The 24,107-nt window shown below is 43.9% G+C and overlaps 1 protein-coding gene and 1 long non-coding RNA gene across 2 annotated transcripts; both read left to right on the top strand.

Moving 5' to 3' along the window:
- Positions 1 to 2,774: 2,774 nt before the first annotated feature.
- LOC130379256 (uncharacterized) lies at positions 2,775 to 8,937 on the top strand. Its single transcript, XR_008895104.1, has 3 exons — positions 2,775 to 3,068; positions 8,618 to 8,668; positions 8,778 to 8,937. It is a non-coding gene; the product is annotated as an uncharacterized LOC130379256 (long non-coding RNA).
- Positions 8,938 to 9,886: 949 nt separating this feature from the next.
- On the top strand, positions 9,887 to 22,503 carry LOC130380036 (mucin-5AC-like). The gene is made up of 11 exons (XM_056587218.1): positions 9,887 to 9,911; positions 11,004 to 11,853; positions 16,901 to 16,961; positions 17,243 to 17,388; positions 17,688 to 18,366; positions 18,475 to 18,539; positions 18,648 to 18,793; positions 20,945 to 21,192; positions 21,297 to 21,361; positions 21,539 to 21,687; positions 21,925 to 22,503. The coding sequence occupies exons 1-11, from the start codon at positions 9,887 to 9,889 to the stop codon at positions 22,026 to 22,028; spliced, it is 2,538 nt and encodes an 845-aa protein (XP_056443193.1). The 3' UTR covers positions 22,029 to 22,503.
- Positions 22,504 to 24,107: the final 1,604 nt, after the last annotated feature.

The following is a 24,107-nucleotide window of genomic DNA, read 5'->3' as shown; positions in this document are numbered from 1 at the left end:
TGGTCAAACATGCCATGCCAAGGGCCGAAATGTCGTTTCATTTTTCTAATTCGCCATTTTTATGTGCAAATTTAGCTTTAATTATAATTACTGTTTTAGCGATAATGCAGGAGGGCTAGATCAATTAGGTTTAAATAGCATCCAGCTTCGACTGGAGGGCTTCAATCGCTTCGTACATGTCAGCAACAGTGTGGTTCTTGCCTTGTAGCTGCAGGTTAAGGTGATTCAGATGAGACATGATGTCACAAAAAATTAACATCTGCCAACACCTTGAAGTCAGCCCGCCAGAAATTCGCGGGCTTTTGGGCTCTGCAGGCTGGATAAAAATGACACACGTTCATCACGCAGGTCGCACACCCTCTCCAACACACGGCCTTTACTCAGCCAGCGAACATCGTTGTGCAGCAACAGATCTTTGTGTTCAGCTGACATTTCCTCGGCACCTGCTTTCATAGCTCCACAACTTTTGTTTTGATTTTTTCCTCTTGATTTAAGATTTCACCAGCCATGTGAATTGCACATTGTTTAATGAACTCTGCATCAGCAAAGGGCTTCTTAGCTTTATCAAGCATCCAGGAAACATGCAATGAAGCAGCTGTTGCGCTCTCTTGTGCCGATGCCGTTTTGCATATGGTTAAAACTGACCGCATGTATGATGTCAACATGCTTGCAATCTTTGGTTTGCGTTGCTCAGATTTTTCTGGGAAACTTCCATTAAAGCTGGCAGCATGCAAACAGTTTGTGTCAGGTTGTCCGATTTAATGACAGCCACCCTCTGCTTGCATATTAAGCATGTCGGCTTTGCGTTGGCATGGTCCGGTAAAGAAAAGCAATACTCATCGGTCCATTCAGTTTTAAACTGGCGGTTCTCCTGGTTGACCTTCCTTTTCATGGCAAATGACATGTTTCTTTCATCAATTTTCAATCCGTTGATTTTTGACAAAGTTGTAATTCCCTGGGATGACAGACGGATAGCGGGAAAGTGACGCACGAAGAACGTTATTACGTCAGCACGCAGTAACGTCAACGGTCAAGTGGATGGTGTGGGCTGAGGGGAAAATATAGCAGACCGCGCAAATACATTTTTTATTTTTTTTGGAGATGACATGTGACATGTGGGTCTGCGCGGGCCGGACATTTTGGTCTTGCGGGCCGGATCTGGCCCGCGGGCCGCTAATTGGGGTTCACTGACGTAGGACGTAAAGTCCCGCCCAGGTCGAAGTGGCGTCGATTTAGAGCAGGGATGGGCAACTTTCATGATAAAGAGGGCCACATTTTTCATCATAACCATCGGAGGGCCACATGACTGCGCACTTCAACTAAACGTGAGCTGAGAGAAGCTACACAATTTTGAATTTGGTAGATATGATTTCCTGTATTCTGGTGCATTTTGGGGATGGCCACTACCTAAAAAATCATCCAGAATCATAACGGTATGTTCGGTATGTTAATTGAACCAACATACATTAATTTCATGTTTTCCATGCTCAAACAGCCACATAAATGGTCAGTATTTTGATCAGTGCAAAGGGCTCACATACATCATCATTCAATTAAGTCAAAAAACTGAAAAACAGTGGCCCAACATTAAGTGCAACAACTCAATGTACTCAAACCCAACAAGCAGTTGTAGTAGTTGTAGTGGCGACTTAAGTGGATATCTTTAATGACTGATATCGCTTCTAAGCAAACTAGACGCATGGGTTTTCCTTCGAATTCTATGAATTCTTCTCATCTTTCTTGACCGAGTTTTCTGTAACTCGATCAATTATTATTATTATTATTTATTTATTTATTTATTTTTTATAAATAAATAGCTGAGTGAGTGAGGATGCGGGCCGCACTGAGTGAGGATGCGGGCCGCCAGTTGCCCATCCCTGATTTAGAGAGTCCCGTAGCGGGGGAGCGTCACAGGGGTTTGGGAGGAAGGGGCGGGCCTTCTGAGAGGGGGTTCCGGGGGTTTGCTTCCGGGAGGGAGTTTTGGTTGTTGTAGTTTTCCGGTGGAGCTGTGCCTGCCTGTCCGATTGTGGAATCCAATAAACCTGCTATCAAGCTTACTTCGCTCAATACATCGCCTGTGGTTATTACAATATCATTAACAGTTACATAAAGTAACGGTTTAATAACACAAACGCAGGAAACACGTGAGCTGCTAGTTTAGCGAAAGCAGCGTCCCTAGCAACCTGACGTCGTTGAAACATGCGAGCGAGCCGATGAAATCTTCCTAATAACTATAAAACTAAAGATCAGACACAATCACTGACTGAAGATTATGCAAGTAAAAAGTATATTTCTCGCTAGAAATGTTATTAGAAACACGTTTAACGGTGAATCGGTCCTAAAATATTGCATTTCCCATTCAGATAATAAAGATTAATAAAGATCATACACAATCACTGACTGAAGATTATGCAAGGAAAATGTACATTTCTCGCTAGAAATGTCATTAGAAACACGTTTAATGGTGTATCTGTCCTAAAATATTGCATTTCCCATTCAGATAATAACGATTAATATGGCTACGTAACAATTTCACCAAATGCTAGGAGAACGTATCGCCCCCTGTTGGTGCTATTCCCCCATTCATTTCGAATGGAGAAGGACGCGTGTTCAGGGTGACGCTTTGGTTAGGCAAAGCGTGACCCTGAACACGCCTTGCGATGTGGACAGACGTATCTATTTTACGCCTTGGCGTGATACCGGGTTGAATAATCCTATGACGTGTGCATTCTTCCTTCAAAGCACCCTATGCACGTTCATATTTCATGCCGGTATTTAAATCTTTAGACTCTTGGAATCAAAGCAAGTGGCCAAACTGCATTCTTCCATCACAGAATGCAGGGGCACACCTAATTGATGTGTGGTTATTATACCTATTCATATTTAATAAACCGCCCCTATTTCTGGTTTATAAGACAGATTGTCTGTGAGCTAGACAGTTTGAGTTGGGTTACGGATACCTTCACATAGGCCTATATGATATATACCAGTTTAAAGAGAATCCTTGAAGAATTATTGGACGACTGTGTGTGAAAACGGGATTTCAAACTTTTTGGAACTTTAACAAGGTCTGTATTTAATATTTGCATTATTGAAAATATTATCTTGGGCAGCTTATTTTTAATTGGCTTACGAATTTAAACGTAGTTCTACAAGAGCCCATAGCCTATTCCAGGCCAATTCGATGGGATGATTTTATAATTATTTAAAATTATTTATGTAATCTATGATAGATAGATAGATAGATAGATAGATAGATAGATAGATAGATAGATAGATAGATAGATAGATAGATAGATAGATAGATAGATAGATAGATAGATAGATAGATAGATAGATAGATAAAAACTTTATTAAATCAATCTTCCTCATTATTATCAAGAAGCATGTTGTAGAATGCGTGCTACTTTAATCGAGGGGGTTAATGGTGATTAGATTAAATGGTCTTTACATTTTAAATTACCTACTTCTATGTTACTACTAATTGATATAGCAATTGCAGACCATTACATTTGCAAGGCAGGCTTAATCATATGTCTTTATTAAAGAAAAATCTCCTTTTATAATCATCTAATGATCACCCTTTTAATCTTTCTACAAATTCATTCTTTCTTTGGAAAGCACTATGAATGGCTTTGTTTTTGAACGGTGCAGTATAATTAAACGTGCCTTTTATTGCCTTCACGTCGGAAAGTAGCACTATAAATAGGGATACAAGCACTGGGTTAGAGACGCAAGGCGAAGCCGTACCCAAGGCAATAGGCGCCCAAGAAGTAGAAATCAGCCTTTATCATCCCTCCCTTGATTTGATAACTAAAATGATTGCCGGAAAGAGCGTTTGAAAATCTAGTTGTCTGCCAAAGTGTTTTCTCTTTATGTTTACAGCGAAAATGGTTGAGCATCAAACTCGATTTCTGGTCGTAGGAGGCCTATTTTATCCCCTACTACCCTCATTGACTTAATAACAATTATTCCACGCCTTCCACTCTTTCTATTCGCTAAATTTTGCCCCAATCGCCTTCCTAATATTCACCCCTACCACTCCTTTTTCGACTATATTTTCCTCTGGAGAATATCTTTGCTTCTGGTTGTGTTTTTTTGCCCTTTCTGGCAATGCCTCGTAGGCTACCTCATGTTTGTGTTGGACTTTCCTCCGAGATCGAGATCACTATTCCCGTAACTGATCAGTTGATGACTGAACAGAACAGATTTGTAAGAAGGAAATAGTAATTATAGCTCGGGTATATTTTCACTGAATACGATGTCGTGGGATAAGAAAGTTTGTTTGCGTCTGTCCGATAGGAATAACGAGATGTTGTGTTGAGAAGATATTTCATTTAAACTATTAACTTAAACTAAACTCTTGTAAGAATAACCGAGGGTCTCTTCTCTTTACAAATATTGCGATGGGATGCACAACACGACACTATCACAACGCTGTCTCTAGCTGTGGATTTCTGGCATCCTATTGCGGTTACAGAAGCATATCATCAAATATCAACGGGGGGAAGGCCATGCGATCAGGCTGTAACATTCAATTCAGTTAGGCTATTGGTTACAAAGAGCGACATGCCCTATGAGAATATGCGTTCTGCTTGTCTTTGCATGCGTCTAAATCAGACATATCGATTTAAGGGCGTTTTCACACCTGCCTTGTTTGGATCGAACCAAACCCAAAAAAATCGCTGGTGCGGACCTTTTGGGCTGGTTTAAAACGATCGAACACTTGCGGACCAAACAGCCGATCCGAGACCCAGCCGGAGAGGGGGTCTCGGTTCGCTTCCAAACGAACCCTGAGGTTCGCTTCCAAACGAACCCTGAGGTTCGCTTGAGATGTGAATGCGACCGCGCTCGGTCCGACCCAGTTCTAAAAATAATAGCCTATGCCTTATTTGACGCCAAACACTCCCATTGCTGCTTGTTTATTCATTTATAGCCTACTGTTTAATTAGCGCGGTTAATTCAAAGATCAATGTCACGAGAGAGGAGAGAGGAGTCGAAATGTCTTTTGGATATTTGGGCAGACGCCAACATAGCCTAAAATATGTTGGAGAACGCTTATAAAAATTCCGATGCATTTAATACATTCAGTAGGCTACAAGGATGGGTGAGAAGGCGTTCGAGCGGTCCGCAGATAGAATAACATCATAAAATCGACGTGTGCCAAACGCCTCTGATGCTCCAAAAGTAGGCCTACTGCAAATGTTTGCAACTGTATGCAGGGACGTCCCTAGGAATTTTGGGTCCCTGACATAATTCAGTTATGGAGCCCCCCCCCCAACCCAAAAAAAATAAGAACTTTCCAAAAAAATAAAATTATATATAGCCTACATTTTTTATTTCAATATTCATTCACATTTTATTATTATTCAATATTGGGTAATACTGGGTCAAATTTGGGTGGTCATGATCATCAGAAGAAAATGAATAACAACTGAATAACAACATGATAAACCTACCTACTTACCCAGGCTACTTTGTACACTAGATAGTTAGTTAGTATTTAGTTACACATTTACCTGGGTTGTAGTTACTATAGACAGAAATAAGATAATAGACTGTGACAGTGCTGCTTCTACTAGACTGTCCACCTTCTCCCCTTCTTCTATTTCAACCTCACTGGTTTCTTCTGTGGGTTCATCATGGCTTGAAGAGGGCCCTGACTCTAAGATACATCATATAATTCAGAATATGTCTCATAATTATCTGAACATATTAAACAATGTTGTCAACAGTCTATTTGATTGGATTGAGCTGGACATGACTAAATATGTATTTGTATGTTTTGATTTGCTGCATTAGCCTACAATAAATAGCAGCTATTAATCTAAGGGTAGACTACTTGTAATTTTAGCTGATTTAAAACTTAAAAGTCAGCTAAAATGTAGGTATCCTTTGTTGAATGTCTGCTAATATGGTAATGCAGCCAATCAAAATATTCAAAATCTGTTTACATAAATGTTATTATCATGCTGGCAAGCATTACATTTACATTTAGGGCATTTAGCAGACGCTTTTATCCAAAGCGACTTACAATAAGTACATTTGTCATAAGAAGTGCATCAGTGCATCAAGCAGTATGGAATGTTAATCATTGCATTATCTCGATTTATACCATGGTCTGGGACTCTGGGTGAATACTCGATTCTGATTGGCTGGAGGGTTTGGTTAAAAAGTGTTACTTTACGCCTAGGAAAGACGTTGACCCTATGAAGACACTACGGCCATGTTGCTTGGCAACGCCTGCATACGGGAGATATTAAATAGTCCGCTCGACTTGTAAAAATAATGTAGGCTTTTTGTAGATAGGTAGGCTATTGGATATCATGTGAATGGTAATGCAAACGATCTTTTCAGTTTTATCATCCAGTGCAGGCTGTAATTATTTTAGCTACAGTAGCGCTAGCTGCTAGGCTAGGCTTGTTATCAGGTTGCTGGGAAAGTTTCTTGGTAACAAACTGGGTGACGAACTGTCGACCGCTTTGAGCTCTTTCCTCTCTCTCTTTCCTCTCTTTCCTCCCCTGACAACCTGACTTCTTCATTTCACAGACCGGGATACACACAAACTGACTTTAGACTGCTAGTTTAAGACACTAGCAGTCTGCACTTCCTTCACAATGATCTGCCTGGCTGCTACTTTGCTCTGCAGTAGCGACTGGGGCTGTACCAAATAATGACAAACGAGAGGGGTGATAATAGGGTGAAGACTTTCTAATGATTTTGTATAAATGGAGAAACAAACAACAACAAAACAACGAAACAAACCACCTTCATTTGAGGATTTAATTATTATTTTTTTGCATTAATAATACCACCAGTGTCCTCTGGGGCGCCTCCGTCAGTGCTGCGCCCCTGGAATCATCCTAATTTACCCCCCCCCCCCCCCCGAAGAACGTCCCTGACTGTATGAAACCAATCAGTATAAGCACAACGAGGGCAGCACGCTGAATCTCCATAATCTCCATAGCTTGTTTTCTTTCTTTTTTTATGCGTTACCCCATGTTACCCCGCCCCCGACCGTCTTGTCCGATGATTGAACGATCTATGCCAGTGACGGACCGGGATTAAAAAACTGCCCTTGCATTTTCACCCACCAGCGGCCCACACGGGGACGCGCACGCACGCGCGTGCCCGCAGCACACAGATATAACTTCACATGCACGGAAATAACACGCACTTTTGTAGCCCCATTGGTGATGAACTCTCTAACTTTAACCTGCATAAAGACTGACTGTCCTCACTGTTCCTCACTGTCCTCCTGTCTTACTCCCTGGTCTGTTTGTTCAGTGTCTTGAACATTAGTGCTAGCGCTGGTGCTACGAGTTGGAAGATACCAGCAGACTCTGGTATCCTCCAACTTCCAACTTCCAACAACCCCCTATACGCAGACGCGGTCTGATTTGGTTTTGAAATTCCCAGAAGTCATTGTTTTGTAAACAAGTCACTTTTGTAGGCCTAAACAAATAATAAAATTAAAAATACAGTAGACCAATGTAAATATTAAGGGCAACCATGGCTGTAGTATATAGACACTCATATCTGGTATAAATACTGATTCGTTTCCTATTATATAGCATGAATAGGGATTTAGAGACAAATGGCTAATTTGCTTCTAACTCTATAGATGCTTGATAGTGGGCCTGGGCCAAGAGATAATGTGGGGCCGCGTTGCGACGAAGCGGCTGCACGAACCCGACAAGCATGCCGCCCCGTGATTGGCCGGCCCAAACGGCCCACGAGAGGCCGCGGCCCCTCTGGCATCTGCCAGACCGTCCAGTCCGTCACTGCTTTGGACTTTAAACATTATTAATAAGATAATATGCCAATGGTTTATTCGAGCATTTATAATGCTAATGATTCAAAATCTATTAACTATCTGTTAACAATGCATTATAGAACACTAATTATGCTGCAACTCATGATAAGTTCAGGTAGTTAGAAAGCATTTGTTACGTTTTTGCGTCAAAGAACATTCTAAAGTGAGGAAATGTTATACTTATTGAGCATTGAGATTGGACAATCAAAGGCTGGCTGATTAATTAATGCTGTTTGGAAGCATGAGTTTAACTTTTACCTGAGTTTATCTTAAAGGATAAATCCTGTGTAAAATTGATTTGGGATATGTTTGGTATGATAACGAGTTGGAACGTTAGTTTTGGAGCAAAAAAGCGCATTCTTCAGTTGGCTGTTTTTAGCCGATTCAATGAAAACACTATAAACTTGGAACGATAGGGGCATGTGTTATGCTAAAAACTAAATGGCTATTTTAAACCACTTAAAAGGCTAGAAGTAGCCCGACACTACTTTGGCAGTATAAAAAGGGATTTAACATATAAAACGAGGCATTGATAACTTTGTAAGTGTACAGATTGTTTACTAAAAAGGATACTTTATACACACAATACCATCAGTAGTTCACTCATCGACGCCATCTTGTTTTTAAGACTCGATAGGTAGATTGACGGACACAGAGATTGTGACATCCGTATTACTGATTATGAGTGGCTTAGTAATAAGTATGTAGGCAGGAGCAAAACTCTACTCACTACCATGTTATAATGCATCAAGATGGTAATTATTCTGAAGTGCTACAAAAACATGTGATTTTTTTCAAAAGGCTCAACTCGAATGCCAAGGAACATGGAAGCTGTTGGATTTATCTTCATTGGTAAGTGATAATTGTTTGTGAAAGTGAAAATTAAGAAACAAAAGAAGGCTAAAAAATGTATTTTGTTCATTGCAATATTTTCAATTAAACTTCCTCCACAAAACTACAGTCCTAGCCATAATAGGTAGCAATGAAGCAACCACAACGACATCTGTAGGATCAACAACAAGAACGACAGGACCAGCAACAACGACTGCAGGACCAACAATGGCAACTGCTGCACCAACGATAACAACGGCTGAACCAACGACAACAACTGCTCCACCAACGACGACAACTGCTGAACCAACAGCTACATCTGCTGCACCAACGACATCAACTGCTGCACCAACAACTACTACAACTGCTGCACCAACAACTACAACTGCTCCACCAACGACGACAACTGCTGCACCAACAACTACCACTGCTGCACCAACGACAACAACTGCAGCTCCAACAACCACAACTGCTGCACCAACAACGACAACTGCTTCTCCAACAACCACAACTACTCCACCAACGACGACAACTGCTGCACCAACAACTACAACTGCTGCACCATTGACGACAACTGCTGCACCAACAACTACAACTGCTGCACCAACAACGACAACTGCAGCTCCAACAACCACAACTGCTGCTCCAACGACCACAACTGCTCCACCAACGACGACAACTGCTGCACCAACAACTACAACTGCTGCACCAACAACCACAACTGCTTCACCAACGACGACAACTGCTGCACCAACAACTACAACTGCTGCACCAACAACCACAACTGCTTCACCAACGACGACAACTGCTGCACCAACAACTACAACTGCCGCACCAACAACTACAACTGCTGCACCAACGACAAAAACGGCTGCACCAACAACAACAACTGCGGAACCAACAACGACAAATGCTGCACCAGCAACGACAACTGCTGCTCCAACAACCACAACTGCTTCACCAACGACGACAACTGCTGCACCAACAACTACAACTGCTGCACCAACAACTACAACTGCTGCACCGACGACAACAACGGCTGCACCAACAACAACAACTGCGGAACCAACGACGACAACTGCTGCACCAGCAACGACAACTGTAGCACCAACAACAACAACTGCTGCACCAACAACAACGACTGCAGCACTAACCACCACAACTGCTGCACCAACAACCACAACTGTAGCACCAACAACAACAACTGCTGCACCAACAACAACAACTGCGGCACCAACAATGACAACTGCTGCACCCACAACTAGTACTGCAGCACCAGCGACTACAACTGCTGCACCAACGACTACAACTGTAGCACCAACAACGACAAAGGCTGCACCAACAACAACAACTGCGGCACCAACAACGACAACTGCTGCACCCACAACTACTACTGCAGTACCAACGACGACAACTGCTGCACCAACGACTACAACTGTAGCACCAACAACGACAACTGCTGCCCCAACAACCACAACCGCGGTACCAACAACGACAACTGCTGCCCCAACAACAACAACTGCTCCACCAACAACAACAACTGCGGCACCAACAACTACAACTGCTGCACTAACCACAACAACTGCAGCATCAAAGACGACAACTGCTTCACCAACAACGACAACAGCTACACCAACGACGACAACTGCTGCACCCACAACTAGTACTGCAGCACCAACGACGACGACTGCTGCACCAATGACAACAACTGCTGCACCAACAACTACAACTGCTGCACCAACGACAACAACTGCTGCACCTACGACAACAACTGCTGCACCTACGACAACAACTGCTGCACCAACGACAACAACTGCTGCACCGACAACGACAACTGCTGCAGCAACAACGACAACTGCTGCACCAACAACGACAACTGCTCCACCAACAACGACAACTGCTGCACCAACAACGACAACTGCTGCACTAACCACAACAACTGCAGCATCAAAGACGACAACTGCTTCACCAACAACGACAACAGCTACACCAACGACGACAACTGCTGCACCCACAACTAGTACTGCAGCACCAACGACGACGACTGCTGCACCAACGACAACAACTGCTGCACCAACAACTACAACTACTGCACCTACAACGACAACAGCTACACCAACGACGACAACGGCTGCACCAACAACAACAACGGCTGCACCAACAACAACAACTGCGGAATCAACAACAACAACTGCTGCACCAACAACTACAACTGCGGCCCCAACAACGACAACTGCTGCACTAACGACTACAACTGTAGCACCAACAACGACAACTGCTGCCCCAACAACCACAACCGCGGTACCAACAACGACAACTGCTGTCCCAACAACAACAACTGCTCCACCAACAACAACAACTGCTGCACCCACAACTACTACTGCAGCACCAACGACGACGACTGCTGCACCAACAACAACTACTACAGCACCAACGACGACGACTGCTGCACCAACGACAACAACTGCAGCACCAACAACTACAACTGCTGCACCAACGACGACAACTGCTGCCCCAACAACGACAACTGTAGCACCAACAACAACAACTGCTTCACCAACAACAACTGCAGCACCAACGACGACGACTGCTGCACCAACGACAACAACTGCCGCACCAACGACGACAACTGCTGCACCAACGACTACAACTGTAGCACCAACAACAACAACTGCGGCACCAACAACGACAACTGCTGCACCCACAACTACTACTGCAGCACCAACGACGACGACTGCTGCACCAACGACAACAACTGCAGCACCAACGACGACAACTGCTTCACCAACAACGACAACAGCTGCACCAACGACAACAACGGCTGCACCAACAACAACGGCTGCACCAACGACAACAACTGCTGCAACAACGACGACAACTGCTGCCCCAACAACGACAACTGTAGCACCAACAACAACAACTGCTGCACCAACAACAACGACTGCGGCACAAACAACCACAACTGTAGCACCAACAACAACAACTGCTGCACCAACAACAACAACTGCTGCATCAACAACGACAACTGCTGCACCCACAACTAGTACTGCAGCACCAACAACGACAACTGCGGCACCAACAACGACATCTGCTGTCCCCACAACCACAACTGCGGCACTAACAACGACAACTGCTGCACCAACAACAACAACTGCGGCACCAACAACGACAACTGCTGCACCCACAACTACTACTGCAGCACCAACGACGACAACTGCTGCACCAACGACTACAACTGTAGCACCAACAACGACAACTGCTGCCCCAACAACCACAACCGCGGTAACAACAACGACAACTGCTGCCCCAACAACAACAACTGCTCCACCAACAACAACAACTGCGGCACCAACAACTACAACTGCTGCACTAACCACAACAACTGCAGCATCAAAGACGACAACTGCTTCACCAACAACGACAACAGCTACACCAACGCCGACAACTGCTGCACCCACAACTAGTACTGCAGCACCAACGACGACGACTGCTGCACCAACGACAACAACTGCTGCACCAACAACTACAACTGCTGCACCAACGACAACAACTGCTGCACCAACGACAACAACTGCTGCACCTACGACAACAACTGCTGCACCTACGACAACAACTGCTGCACCAACGACAACAACTGCTGCACCGACAACGACAACTGCTGCACCAACAACGACAACTGCTGCACCAACAACGACAACTGCTCCACCAACAACGACAACTGCTGCACCAACAACGACAACTGCTGCACTAACCACAACAACTGCAGCATCAAAGACGACAACTGCTTCACCAACAACGACAACAGCTACACCAACGACGACAACTGCTGCACCCACAACTAGTACTGCAGCACCAACGACGACGACTGCTGCACCAACGACAACAACTGCTGCACCAACAACTACAACTACTGCACCTACAACGACAACAGCTACACCAACGACGACAACGGCTGCACCAACAACAACAACGGCTGCACCAACAACAACAACTGCGGAATCAACAACGACAACTGCTGCACCAACAACTACAACTGCGGCCCCAACAACGACAACTGCTGCACTAACGACTACAACTGTAGCACCAACAACGACAACTGCTGCCCCAACAACCACAACCGCGGTACCAACAACGACAACTGCTGTCCCAACAACAACAACTGCTCCACCAACAACAACAACTGCGGCACCAACAACAACAACTGCTGCACCCACAACTACTACTGCAGCACCAACGACGACGACTGCTGCACCAACAACAACTACTACAGCACCAACGACGACGACTGCTGCACCAACGACAACAACTGCAGCACCAACAACTACAACTGCTGCACCAACGACGACAACTGCTGCCCCAACAACGACAACTGTAGCACCAACAACAACAACTGCTTCACCAACAACAACTGCAGCACCAACGACGACGACTGCTGCACCAACGACAACAACTGCCGCACCAACGACGACAACTGCTGCACCAACGACTACAACTGTAGCACCAACAACAACAACTGCGGCACCAACAACGACAACTGCTGCACCCACAACTACTACTACAGCACCAACGACGACGACTGCTGCACAAACGACAACTCCTGCTGCACCAACGACGACAACTGCTGCACCAACTACAACAACTGCTGCACCAACGACGACAACTGCTGCACCAACGACGACAACTGCTGCACCAACGACGACAACTGCTGCACCAACAACGACAACAGCTGCACCAACAACAGCATCTTCTGCACCAACAACGACAACTGCTGCACCGACAACGACAACTGCTTCACCAACAACCACAACTGTAGCACCAACAACAACTGCTTCACCAACAACAACAACTGCGGAACCAACAACGACAACTGCAGCACCAACAACGACAACTGTCGCACCAACAACAACAACTGCTGCACCAACAACAACGACTGCGGCACCAACCACCACAACTGCTGCACCAACAACCACAACTGTAGCACCAACAACAACAACTGCTGCACCAACAACAACAACTGCGGCACCAACAACGACAACTGCTGCACACACAACTAGTACTGCAGCACCAACGACAACAACTGCTGCACCAACGACTACAACTGTAGCACCAACAACGACAACTGTAGCACAAACAACAACTGCGGCTCCAACAACCACAACTGCTGCACCAACAACCACAACTGCTGCACCAACAACCACAACTGTAGCACAAACAACAACTGCTTCACCAACAACGACAACTCCTGCCCCAACGACGACGACTGCTGCTGCACCAACGACGACAACTGCTTCACCAACAACTACAACTGCTGCACCAACGACGACAACTGCTGCCCCAACAACGACAACTTTAGCACCAACAACAACAACTGCTTCACCAACAACAACTGCGGCACGAACAACGACAACTGCTGCACCCACAACTACAACTGCAGCACCAACGACGACAACTGCTTCACCAACAACGACAACAACTGCAGCACCAACGACGACAACTGCTTCACCAACAACGACAACAGCTGCACCAACAACAACAACTGCGGCACCAACAACGACAACTGCTGCACCCACAACTAGTACTGCAGCACCAACGACGACAACTGCTTCACCAACGACTACAACTGCTGCCCCAACAACGACAACTGCGGTACCAACAACAACAACTGCTGCCCCAACAACAACAACTGCGGAACCAACAACGACAACTGCTGCACCAACAACTACTACTGCAGCACCAACGACAACAACTGCTGCACCAACGACTACAACTGTAGCACCAACAACGACAACCGCTGCCCCAACAACCACAACTGCTGGTACCAACAACGACAACTCCTGCCCCAACAACAACAACTGCGGCACCAACAACGACAACTGCTGCCCCAACAACTACAGCTGCAGCTCCAACAACCACAACTGCTGCACCAACAACCACAACTGCTGCACCAACAACCACAACTGTAGCACCAACAACAACTGCTTCACCAACAACAACAACTGCCGCACCCACAACAACTACTACAGCACCAACGACGACGACTGCCGCACCAACGACAACAACTGCAGCACCAACGACAACAACTGCTTCACCAACAACTACAACTGCTGCACCAACGACGACAACTGCTGCCCCAACAACGACAACTGTAGCACCAACAACAACAACTGCTTCACCAACAACAACTGCGGCACCAACAACGACAACTGCTGCACCCACAACTACTAATGCAGCACCAACCACGACGACTGCTGCACCCACAACTACTACTGCAGCACCAACCACGACGACTGCTGCACCAACGACAACTGCAGCACCAACGACGACAACTGCTTCACCAACAACGACAACAGCTGCACCAACAACAACAACTGCGGCACCAACAACGACAACTGCTGCACCCACAACTAGTACTGCAGCACCAACGACAACAACTGCTGCACCAACGACTACAACTGTAGCACCAACAACGACAACCGCTGCCCCAACAACCACAACTGCGGTACCAACAACGACAACTCCTGCCCCAACAACAACAACTGCGGCACCAACAACGACAACTGCTGCCCCAACAACTACAGCTGCAGCTCCAACAACCACAACTGCTGCACCAACAACCACAACTGCTGCACCAACAACCACAACTGTAGCACCAACAACAACTGCTTCACCAACAACAACAACTGCTGCACCCACAACAACTACTACAGCACCAACGACGACGACTGCTGCACCAACGACAACTGCAGCACCAACGACAACAACTGCTTCACCAACAACTACAACTGCTGCACCAACGACGACAACTGCTGCCCCAACAACGACAACTGTAGCACCAACAACAACAACTGCTTCACCAACAACAACTGCGGCACCAACAACGACAACTGCTGCACCCACAACTACTACTGCAGCACCAACGACGACGACTGCTGCACCAACGACAACTGCAGCACCAACGACGACAACTGCTTCACCAACAACGACAACAGCTGCACCAACAACAACTGCGGCACCAACAACGACAACTGCTGCACCCACAACTAGTACTGCAGCACCAACGACGACAACTGCTGCACCAACGACTACAACTGTAGCACCAACAACGACAACTGCTGCCCCAACAACGACAACTGCGGTACCAACAACAACAACTGCTGCCCCAACAACAACTGCGGCACCAACAACAACAACTGCTGCCCCAACAACAACTGCTGCACCCACAACTACTACTGCAGCACCAACGACGACGACTGCTGCACCAACAACAACTACTACAGCACCAACGACGACGACTGCTGCACCAACGACAACAACTGCAGCACCAACAACTACAACTGCTGCACCAACGACGACAACTGCTGCCCCAACAACGACAACTGTAGCACCAACAACAACAACTGCTTCACCAACAACAACTGCAGCACCGACGACTGCTGCACCAACGACAACAACTGCCGCACCAACGACGACAACTGCTGCACCAACGACTACAACTGTAGCACCAACAACAACAACTGCGGCACCAACAACGACAACTGCTGCACCCACAACTACTACTGCTGCACCAACGACGACGACTGCTGCACCAACGACAACAACTGCAGCACCAACGACGACAACTGCTTCACCAACAACGACAACAGCTGCACCAACGACAACAACGGCTGCACCAACAACAACAACGGCTGCACCAACGACAACAACTGCTGCAACAACGACGACAACTGCTGCCCCAACAACGACAACTGTAGCACCAACAACAACAACTGCTGCACCAACAACAACGACTGCGGCACAAACAACCACAACTGTAGCACCAACAACAACAACTGCTGCACCAACAACAACAACTGCTGCATCAACAACGACAACTGCTGCACCCACAACTAGTACTGCAGCACCAACAACGACAACTGCGGCACCAACAACGACATCTGCTGTCCCCACAACCACAACTGCGGCACTAACAACGACAACTGCTGCACCAACAACCACGACTGTAGCACCAACAACAACAACTGCTTCACCCACAACAACAACTGTGGCACCAACAACGACAACTGCTGCACCCACAACTACTACTGCAGCACCAACGACGACAACTGCTGCACCAACGACAACAACTGCTGCACCAACAACGACAACTGCCGCACCAACAACGACTACTGCCGCACCAGCGGACCCTCAAGACCCTCCTACAGCAAACGAAGGTTCTCAAGATGTGTCATTCAGTTTGCTACGCCCGTTTGAAAGCGCTTTGTCCGATTCTTCTTCCTCAGAGTTTAAGACGTTGGCTGATGAAGTCACAAGAGAGGTGAGATAAAAATATTTTTAGTACATTTGCATTAGCCTTACAAAAATCACTAATTTCAATACATGACAACTTCAATAACTATAATATGCGTAATTATTGACCTCAGGTAAACAAAGGCTACAAATTGAGATTTCCTGAAACTTATCTCCGCTCTGTAGTAAGATCTTTCATGTAAGTATTTCATTATCTTCTTCAAATTGAATGTTCAGCTATTGCTCAGTATTTGTTATACATGTTGTTGATATATATATGTATCTTATTGACTCACTTTGCGATTCTAGGAGTGGCTCAGTCATTGTGGATTTGAATCTGGTCTACGTCAACCAAACAGTTGTTCCGAGTGGAACCGTTGCAGTGGAGACACTGGATGCCGCAATAGCAAACGGCACCACCAGCCTCAATTTGGACAGATCTACCATTACCTCGAGTAGGTTCAAAACTAGATTGACAATTTTTTAGTTAAACCCAGTGGCACCGGTTATTTTGATTAAAACATATCTTCTTCAAGCAGAAGAAGATGGCAATGTGTTCTTTCAATCTTGGCAAACCCCATGTTCTGTCTTTATCCCTTTGAAGAGATGGACACATTCCATAAAATGTACATACAAGTGAGGTTGTGGATCAACAAATAAAATAGGATGGATTATGATACATGATATACATTTCTAATGAATTCTACATAGTTTATTCAAACAGCATTAACAACACTAACCCTATCTACTGCAGGTCAAACAACAACTGCTGCACCAACAACGACAACTGCGGCACCAACAACAACTACTGCACCAACAACGACAACTGCTGCACAAACGACAACTCCTGCTGCACCAACGACGACAACTGCTGCACCAACAACGACAACAGCAGCACCAACTACAACAACTGCTGCACCAACGACGACAACTGCTGCACCAACTACAACAACTGCTGCACCAACGACGACAACTGCTGCACCAACAACGACAACAGCTGCACCAACAACAGCATCTTCTGCACCAACAACGACAACTGCTGCACCGACAACGACAACTGCTTCACCAACAACCACAACTGTAGCACCAACAACAACTGCTTCACCAACAACAACAACTGCGGAACCAACAACGACAACTGCAGCACCAACAACGACAACTGTCGCACCAACAACACAACTGCTGCACCAACAACAACGACTGCGGCACCAACCACCACAACTGCTGCACCAACAACCACAACTGTAGCACCAACAACAACAACTGCTGCACCAACAACTACTACTGCCGCACCATCGGACCCTCAAGATTCTCCTTCAGTAGGCGAAGGTTCTCAAAATTTGACATTCAGTTTGCAACGCACGTTTGAAAGCACTTTGTCCGATTCTTCTTCCTCAGAGTTTAAGACGTTGGCTGATGAAGTCACAAGAGAGGTGAGATAGAAGATAAAATTAATAATACATTTGCATTAGCTTAACAACAATCACAATTTTAATCCAGCTCATTTCAATAAAAATAATGTGCTCATTTATTGACCTCAGGTAAACAAAGGCTACAGAAAAAGATTCCCTGCCACTTATTCCCGCTGTTTAGTAAGGTCTTTCAAGTAAGCATTTCATTATCTACCTAAAATTGAATGTTCAACTTTTGTTCACCATTTGTTATCCATATTGTTTATATATGTATTAGTTATTGACTTTCTCTGTGGTTCCAGGAGTGGCTCAGTCATTGTGGATTTGACTCTGGTCTACGTCAACCAAACTGTTGTTCCGAATGGAACCGTCGCAGTGGAGACACTGACTGAAGCATTAGCCGCCGGCACTACCAACCTCACTGTGGACAGTTCTACTATTACCATAAGTAGGTTCAACACTATATTGACAATTTTTAGAACATCCCAGTAACACCCCTTATTGTGAATAACACATATCTTCTACAAACAATAGAAGATGGCAATGTGTTCTTTCAATCTTGGCAAACCCCATGTTCTCCCTTTATCCCTTTTGAAGAAATGGACACATTTAATAAAAACTACATACAAGTGAACTGGTAGATTCACTTCTAGATTAGGATACATTATTAGGTGAGTGCTACATGCAGCGCTAAACTGTTGTTCTTCTTAAATTAGGTGAGTGCTGCATGCAGCGCTCAGCTAATTGTTCTTCATAAGTTGTATCCTTTCTTTCTTTCCTCCTCTACAAACTTTGGGACCTATCTCCTTCATCAATTTTTCCCCTAGAGACAAATTTTACAATGTTCAGAATAGCTTGGAATCCTGTGCAGATTTTCAGATTTTTCTTAAGATATTCTACTTTTAAAGTACTATCTTTTTTTAACATGGGCGTCAATGGGAGGACGTTGGTTCAAACCATTTAACAAATCAAACTACTTGTATCTTCAATAATATATGAACGGAATTTCGATATAATTTAAACTTTCTTCACAATCACAGTTTTAGTTTAATTCTGGCTTTATTAAAAAATATTTTCCATCTCACTTTGTACTACAGCACTCACTGCAGTATCTGAAGGGAAATATATTTTCTAGTTTTATTCTTTCTTTCTTTATTATTCTCTACAAACTTTGGGACCTATCTCCTTCCTCAAATTTTCACCTGAAGACTCCATTCCAATTTTAAAATGTTCATATTAGCTTGGATTTTGTAAATATTCTATGCGGTTTAAGATATGCTACTTTTAAAATACTTTTTAAATACTTTTAAAAAAACAATTTTTACAATAGAGGTCAATTGGAGGACGGCTTTGCCGTCCGCCCATGCTCTGACACTTACTACTTCAGACTTCGTAACGTGGTCAATATTTCATCGTTAACCTTCGTTCAAAATCAACACAATTGTATCTTCAATAATGGAAACAGAATTTCGATTACCTTTTTATATTTTTTTCAAAATCACAGTTTAAGTTCCATGTCGGCTTCTTTTCAGTTGGTCTCATTCATTTACGCTGAGGTTAGAGTGCGAGGACATGCAGGCAGTGTTGCCAGATTGGGCAGTTTTTGTCGCCCAATTGGATTACTTTTAATAACGTTACGTTGGAAAAATGAGCATTAGGCGAGTACATACAATTTCGGCTGTTGTAAAAAAAAAAATTGCGGGATTATTATAATTCTTTCTACAAACATCAGTCAATACCATTCCTTTCATAAGGAATATCGTTTGTGCAGCTAGTGTCAATATTACTTTACTGCTACTACTACTACTTCAGTGACTACTACTATTTCTACTTCAGCTACTTCAGCTACAGTACTACCATTACTACTACTACTACTACTACTACTACTACAGCTAATACCGCTACTCCTACTATCCTCCAGCTTTGACAGTATTACAATTGAAGTTCCAGCTTATGTAACAATGTATTTAAACACTGCTTCTTCAGATAATGCAATTCAGCGTCTGTCAGTTTTCAATTTCAGCTTCCAGGTTTTTTAGCAGTGCACTGCAATACATTTGACCTTTCAGATTTTTCAGCAGTGCAGGGCAATACATTTGACCTTTCAGATTCATAATTTCAACTCCTTTTACATTTCTGCATTTTTAGCAATGCTTTGCGCTTTTTATTCAGCCGTCGCTTTATTTGTTTCCAACCGTTTACATTTTTTTCCAATGATGTGCATGTTTACATTGTTTACTCCTTTTAGACTTTTGAACTCTGTTCAAATCCCTTCACTTGATTTAAGCAATTAACGTTTCTTTATGTCTTAATCGATGTGGCTTTATTAAAACATATTTTCAACCTCACTTTGTACTACAGCACTCCCCGCATTTTCTGCAGGAAATGCATTTCCTAGTTTATAGATTGGGATTTAGGATAGATCCTCGTAAATGCCAAACTTTTTTTTCAAACTGAAATAATTCAAGGTAGAAATGATTTGGAAATATAGACCGAAGCAACAAAAAATGACAATTATGTCAATCTTGTTGTTTAATCATTTAGAAATCATGGTCAATTACAATTTGGCTCTAACACAATTTGTTTTGTGCACCAACAGCGACAACTGCTGGACCAACAACAACAACTTCAACTACAGCAACACCTGTACCAACTACAACTACAACTTTACCCACTACAACTACAACTGTACCCACTACAACTACTACACCAGACTCTACAGAGTCTCCTGCAGCAGATGAAGGCACTTTGGATTTGAGTTTCAGTTTGACACGCACATTTCAAAGCTCTTTGTCAGATCCTACTTCCCCAGCCTATCTGGTGCTGGCTAATGAAGTCACAAGAGAGGTGAGATAACAGTGTTTTGATTACATCTGCATTAGCTTTAGAACAATCACTGATTTCAATGCAGCTCATATTCAATAACTAATGTGCTTCATTCTTTACTGTAGGTTAACAAAGGCTACAGATTTATGTTTCCAAAAACGTATTCCCGATCTCTCGTTAGGTCTTTCCGGTAAGCATTTCATTCTCTTCCTCAAATTGTTTGTTCAACAGTTGTTCAACCATATTTGGTATTTCCTTACATCTGTTTCATTTACTTATTTTACATTATTATCATCATAAATAATTACCTTTAGCAATTGTAATATATAATCCACTCTTAACTGTTCACTCTTACTTTGTGTTCTAGTAATGGCTCAATCCTTGTGGAAATGATCCTGGTCTTCCAAAACCAAAGAGTGGTTCCGACCGGAGTCCTGGCAGAGCAGGCACTGCAAGCCGTAATATCCTCAGGTATCACCAACCTAACTGGACTGGACCTTTCTACTATTACCGCAAGTAAGTTAAACACAAGAGTTACAATTTTGGAGGGATAACCACTTGTCTCAAACTACATTAAGTAGTAATATTAATGGTTTGGAGAGCCAAGCAATACTAATGCAAAGAATAACTATTATGTTGTGTATTATGTTGTTTAGCATTTACAAATCCCTGTTCAAAAACTAAGTTACGTGTAATGTAGATATGTTGCTTTCATGTGTTTGGTTATATTAACGCTTCGTCAACTACCAACAGCAACAACCACCTCAGGAGGACCCACTCTGAAAATGACCACCACAACTGCATTTTTTTTGCCCTTCTTGTTAACGGTCATCAAAGGACTGTTGTTCAGTACATAGAACACTCATATCTTGTATTATATCGAACAAATAATAATATAATAAAATAACGGTCGCGATTAAGTATCCATTTAAATAATGGTAAGAAGAAGTTTACATTTTAACATTTCCACTGGAAACAACAGTTTCCAAGTGGCAGCCTAAATGAAAAATAAAAATAAAATTTGACGGTCATATACCATATGCTGAAAATATATTTCACATATTTGGCAAACCATGGATGAAAAGAACACTAAATTATATTACAATTATTTCTTCATATAAACGATGTATTACAATTGTGGTATGGTATCTGTCAAGATGTAGCCTATTTAATACTTGATGTTTTTGGGGGGCCACCTTGCCTCGTTTCTGTCAAATTAAATGTATTTTGTACCTACATATCTCACTGCTTATTGATAAACAGAATAATATATTGTAGCCAACTTGTATTGTATTGTGGTGTTTATTATTGTTATGAATCTATGGATTAAAATCCCTCCAAAAAACAATCTTTACAGTTGACATTGTAAAATATAGGCCTTTCAATTCAAGCCTCATCCAACGCCCTGGAATGTGGCACAGCATAGGCATATAGAGTAGGAGAAATTTACCAGAATTCTCCCACATGACCCCACTTTTCCTTGACCTCTATTGGCTCCCTGTAGTAGCTGAAATCAGATTCAAGATGATGGTACTGCAGGCCAGTAGGGCTGTCAATGGAATTGCACCTGCCAACCTCCAAGCGTTGGTCAGACCCCACATCCCAGCTCGATTGCTCCACCCAAATATCTCAGCTGGATGCCTGGTACCGTGATCGCTAAGAGCAACCAAAGGTCAAACAACAAAGTCAGAACTCTTCTCTGTTTTGGCACCGCAATGGTTGAACAAGCTCCCAGAAGATATCAGGACTGCAGTGTAGCTCACCAGCTTCTGTTAGAGACTCAAGACTCACTTGTTCAGAGTTCCTGGACTCTGTATGGCCTCCTCCCTTGCCCCCCACCACCCGTTCTCCTCCCTTATTCTCCTTATAACATCCCTCTTAGGCACTAATTGTATGTTGAACGTCCTGGTACTTAATGTATGCACTTTTTTTATGTTGCACGTCCTGGCACTTAGCATTTTGTAGCATCTTATCCTAGCAATCTTTGTTGTCTACAGGGAATGGGTTAACCTAGCAATTGTATGTGCTTGGCACTTGTACTTGTACGCATCGGCGTCGGCAGACCCTTTTCACCGGGGCACGTGCCCCGTTGTGGATCTGCGGTGCCTGGGTATGCCTGGGGCCTGATTTTTTAATTTATTATTTATTTATACCTTTAATTTTTTTTTATTTAAGTCTGACTCATCTGGCAATCTACAGAATGCATGCTTGCATTTTTTTTCTTAAAATAGGGCCTATAGACTACCACTTTCGTAAGAATTTAAGTCCGACATACGGACAGAGTAATTAGAATCCACTTGCGGCCACTCCGAGCATGTTGCAGCCGGAGAGTTGCCTGTAACACAGAGCCAGGAGTTCGTCATATCTTAGGCTATCTTAAGAAACACGGTACTACTAGTCCTCCTAGTAAAGACACAAACATTGATTGTACAAATTTGACACCCTGAAGAAATTTACTATTTGAATTACGTCAATAGATGCATGGTGCCCCCCCTCATTGGCCGGCCTCTGCAATGAAATGTACGTGACGAATGCACACACTGAGGAGAGAATCATTCTCCTTGATATCGACTTTGTGAACCGTCCAGCACAGCGTCAGCGCCATTCACTCCGGCCGGCGTGAAGTGAGTAACAGTAAGCGTTACATTTTTATCCTCTGGAAGCATAGAATGTCTAACAAATGTGTATGTCTAACAAATGTGTATGCCAAAAAAATATTTTCTCGCGCGCTTTGCGCGCTCGCATTGTCATTTGCTGCCAGATTGTGCCCCGGTATGGTAGTGGGTGGGCTGACGCCCCTGGGACACATGCATATTAGGATAGCATACAATACTGATAAGAAACAATGTTTATAATGTATTGCGTATATCATTAAATAGAACCACAGTTACCGCATATATGTTAGCCTATCATACGTTTTCTTTGCCGAAATTTAT

Source organism: Gadus chalcogrammus, chromosome 3, assembly GCF_026213295.1.
Source record: "Gadus chalcogrammus isolate NIFS_2021 chromosome 3, NIFS_Gcha_1.0, whole genome shotgun sequence".
Taxonomy (NCBI): domain Eukaryota; kingdom Metazoa; phylum Chordata; class Actinopteri; order Gadiformes; family Gadidae; genus Gadus; species Gadus chalcogrammus.
The sequence above is the reverse complement of the archived record's forward strand: the minus strand, read 5'-3'. Positions and strand labels throughout refer to the sequence as shown.

Coding starts and splice junctions, on each gene's coding strand:
- LOC130380036 (XM_056587218.1), top strand. CDS start 9,887: ATGACAACTGCTGCACCCACAACTA. Junction 16,962..17,242: donor CTGATGAAGTCACAAGAGAG/GTGAGATAAAAA, acceptor TTGCGATTCTAG/GAGTGGCTCAGTCATTGTGG. Junction 18,367..18,474: donor CTGATGAAGTCACAAGAGAG/GTGAGATAGAAG, acceptor TATTGACCTCAG/GTAAACAAAGGCTACAGAAA.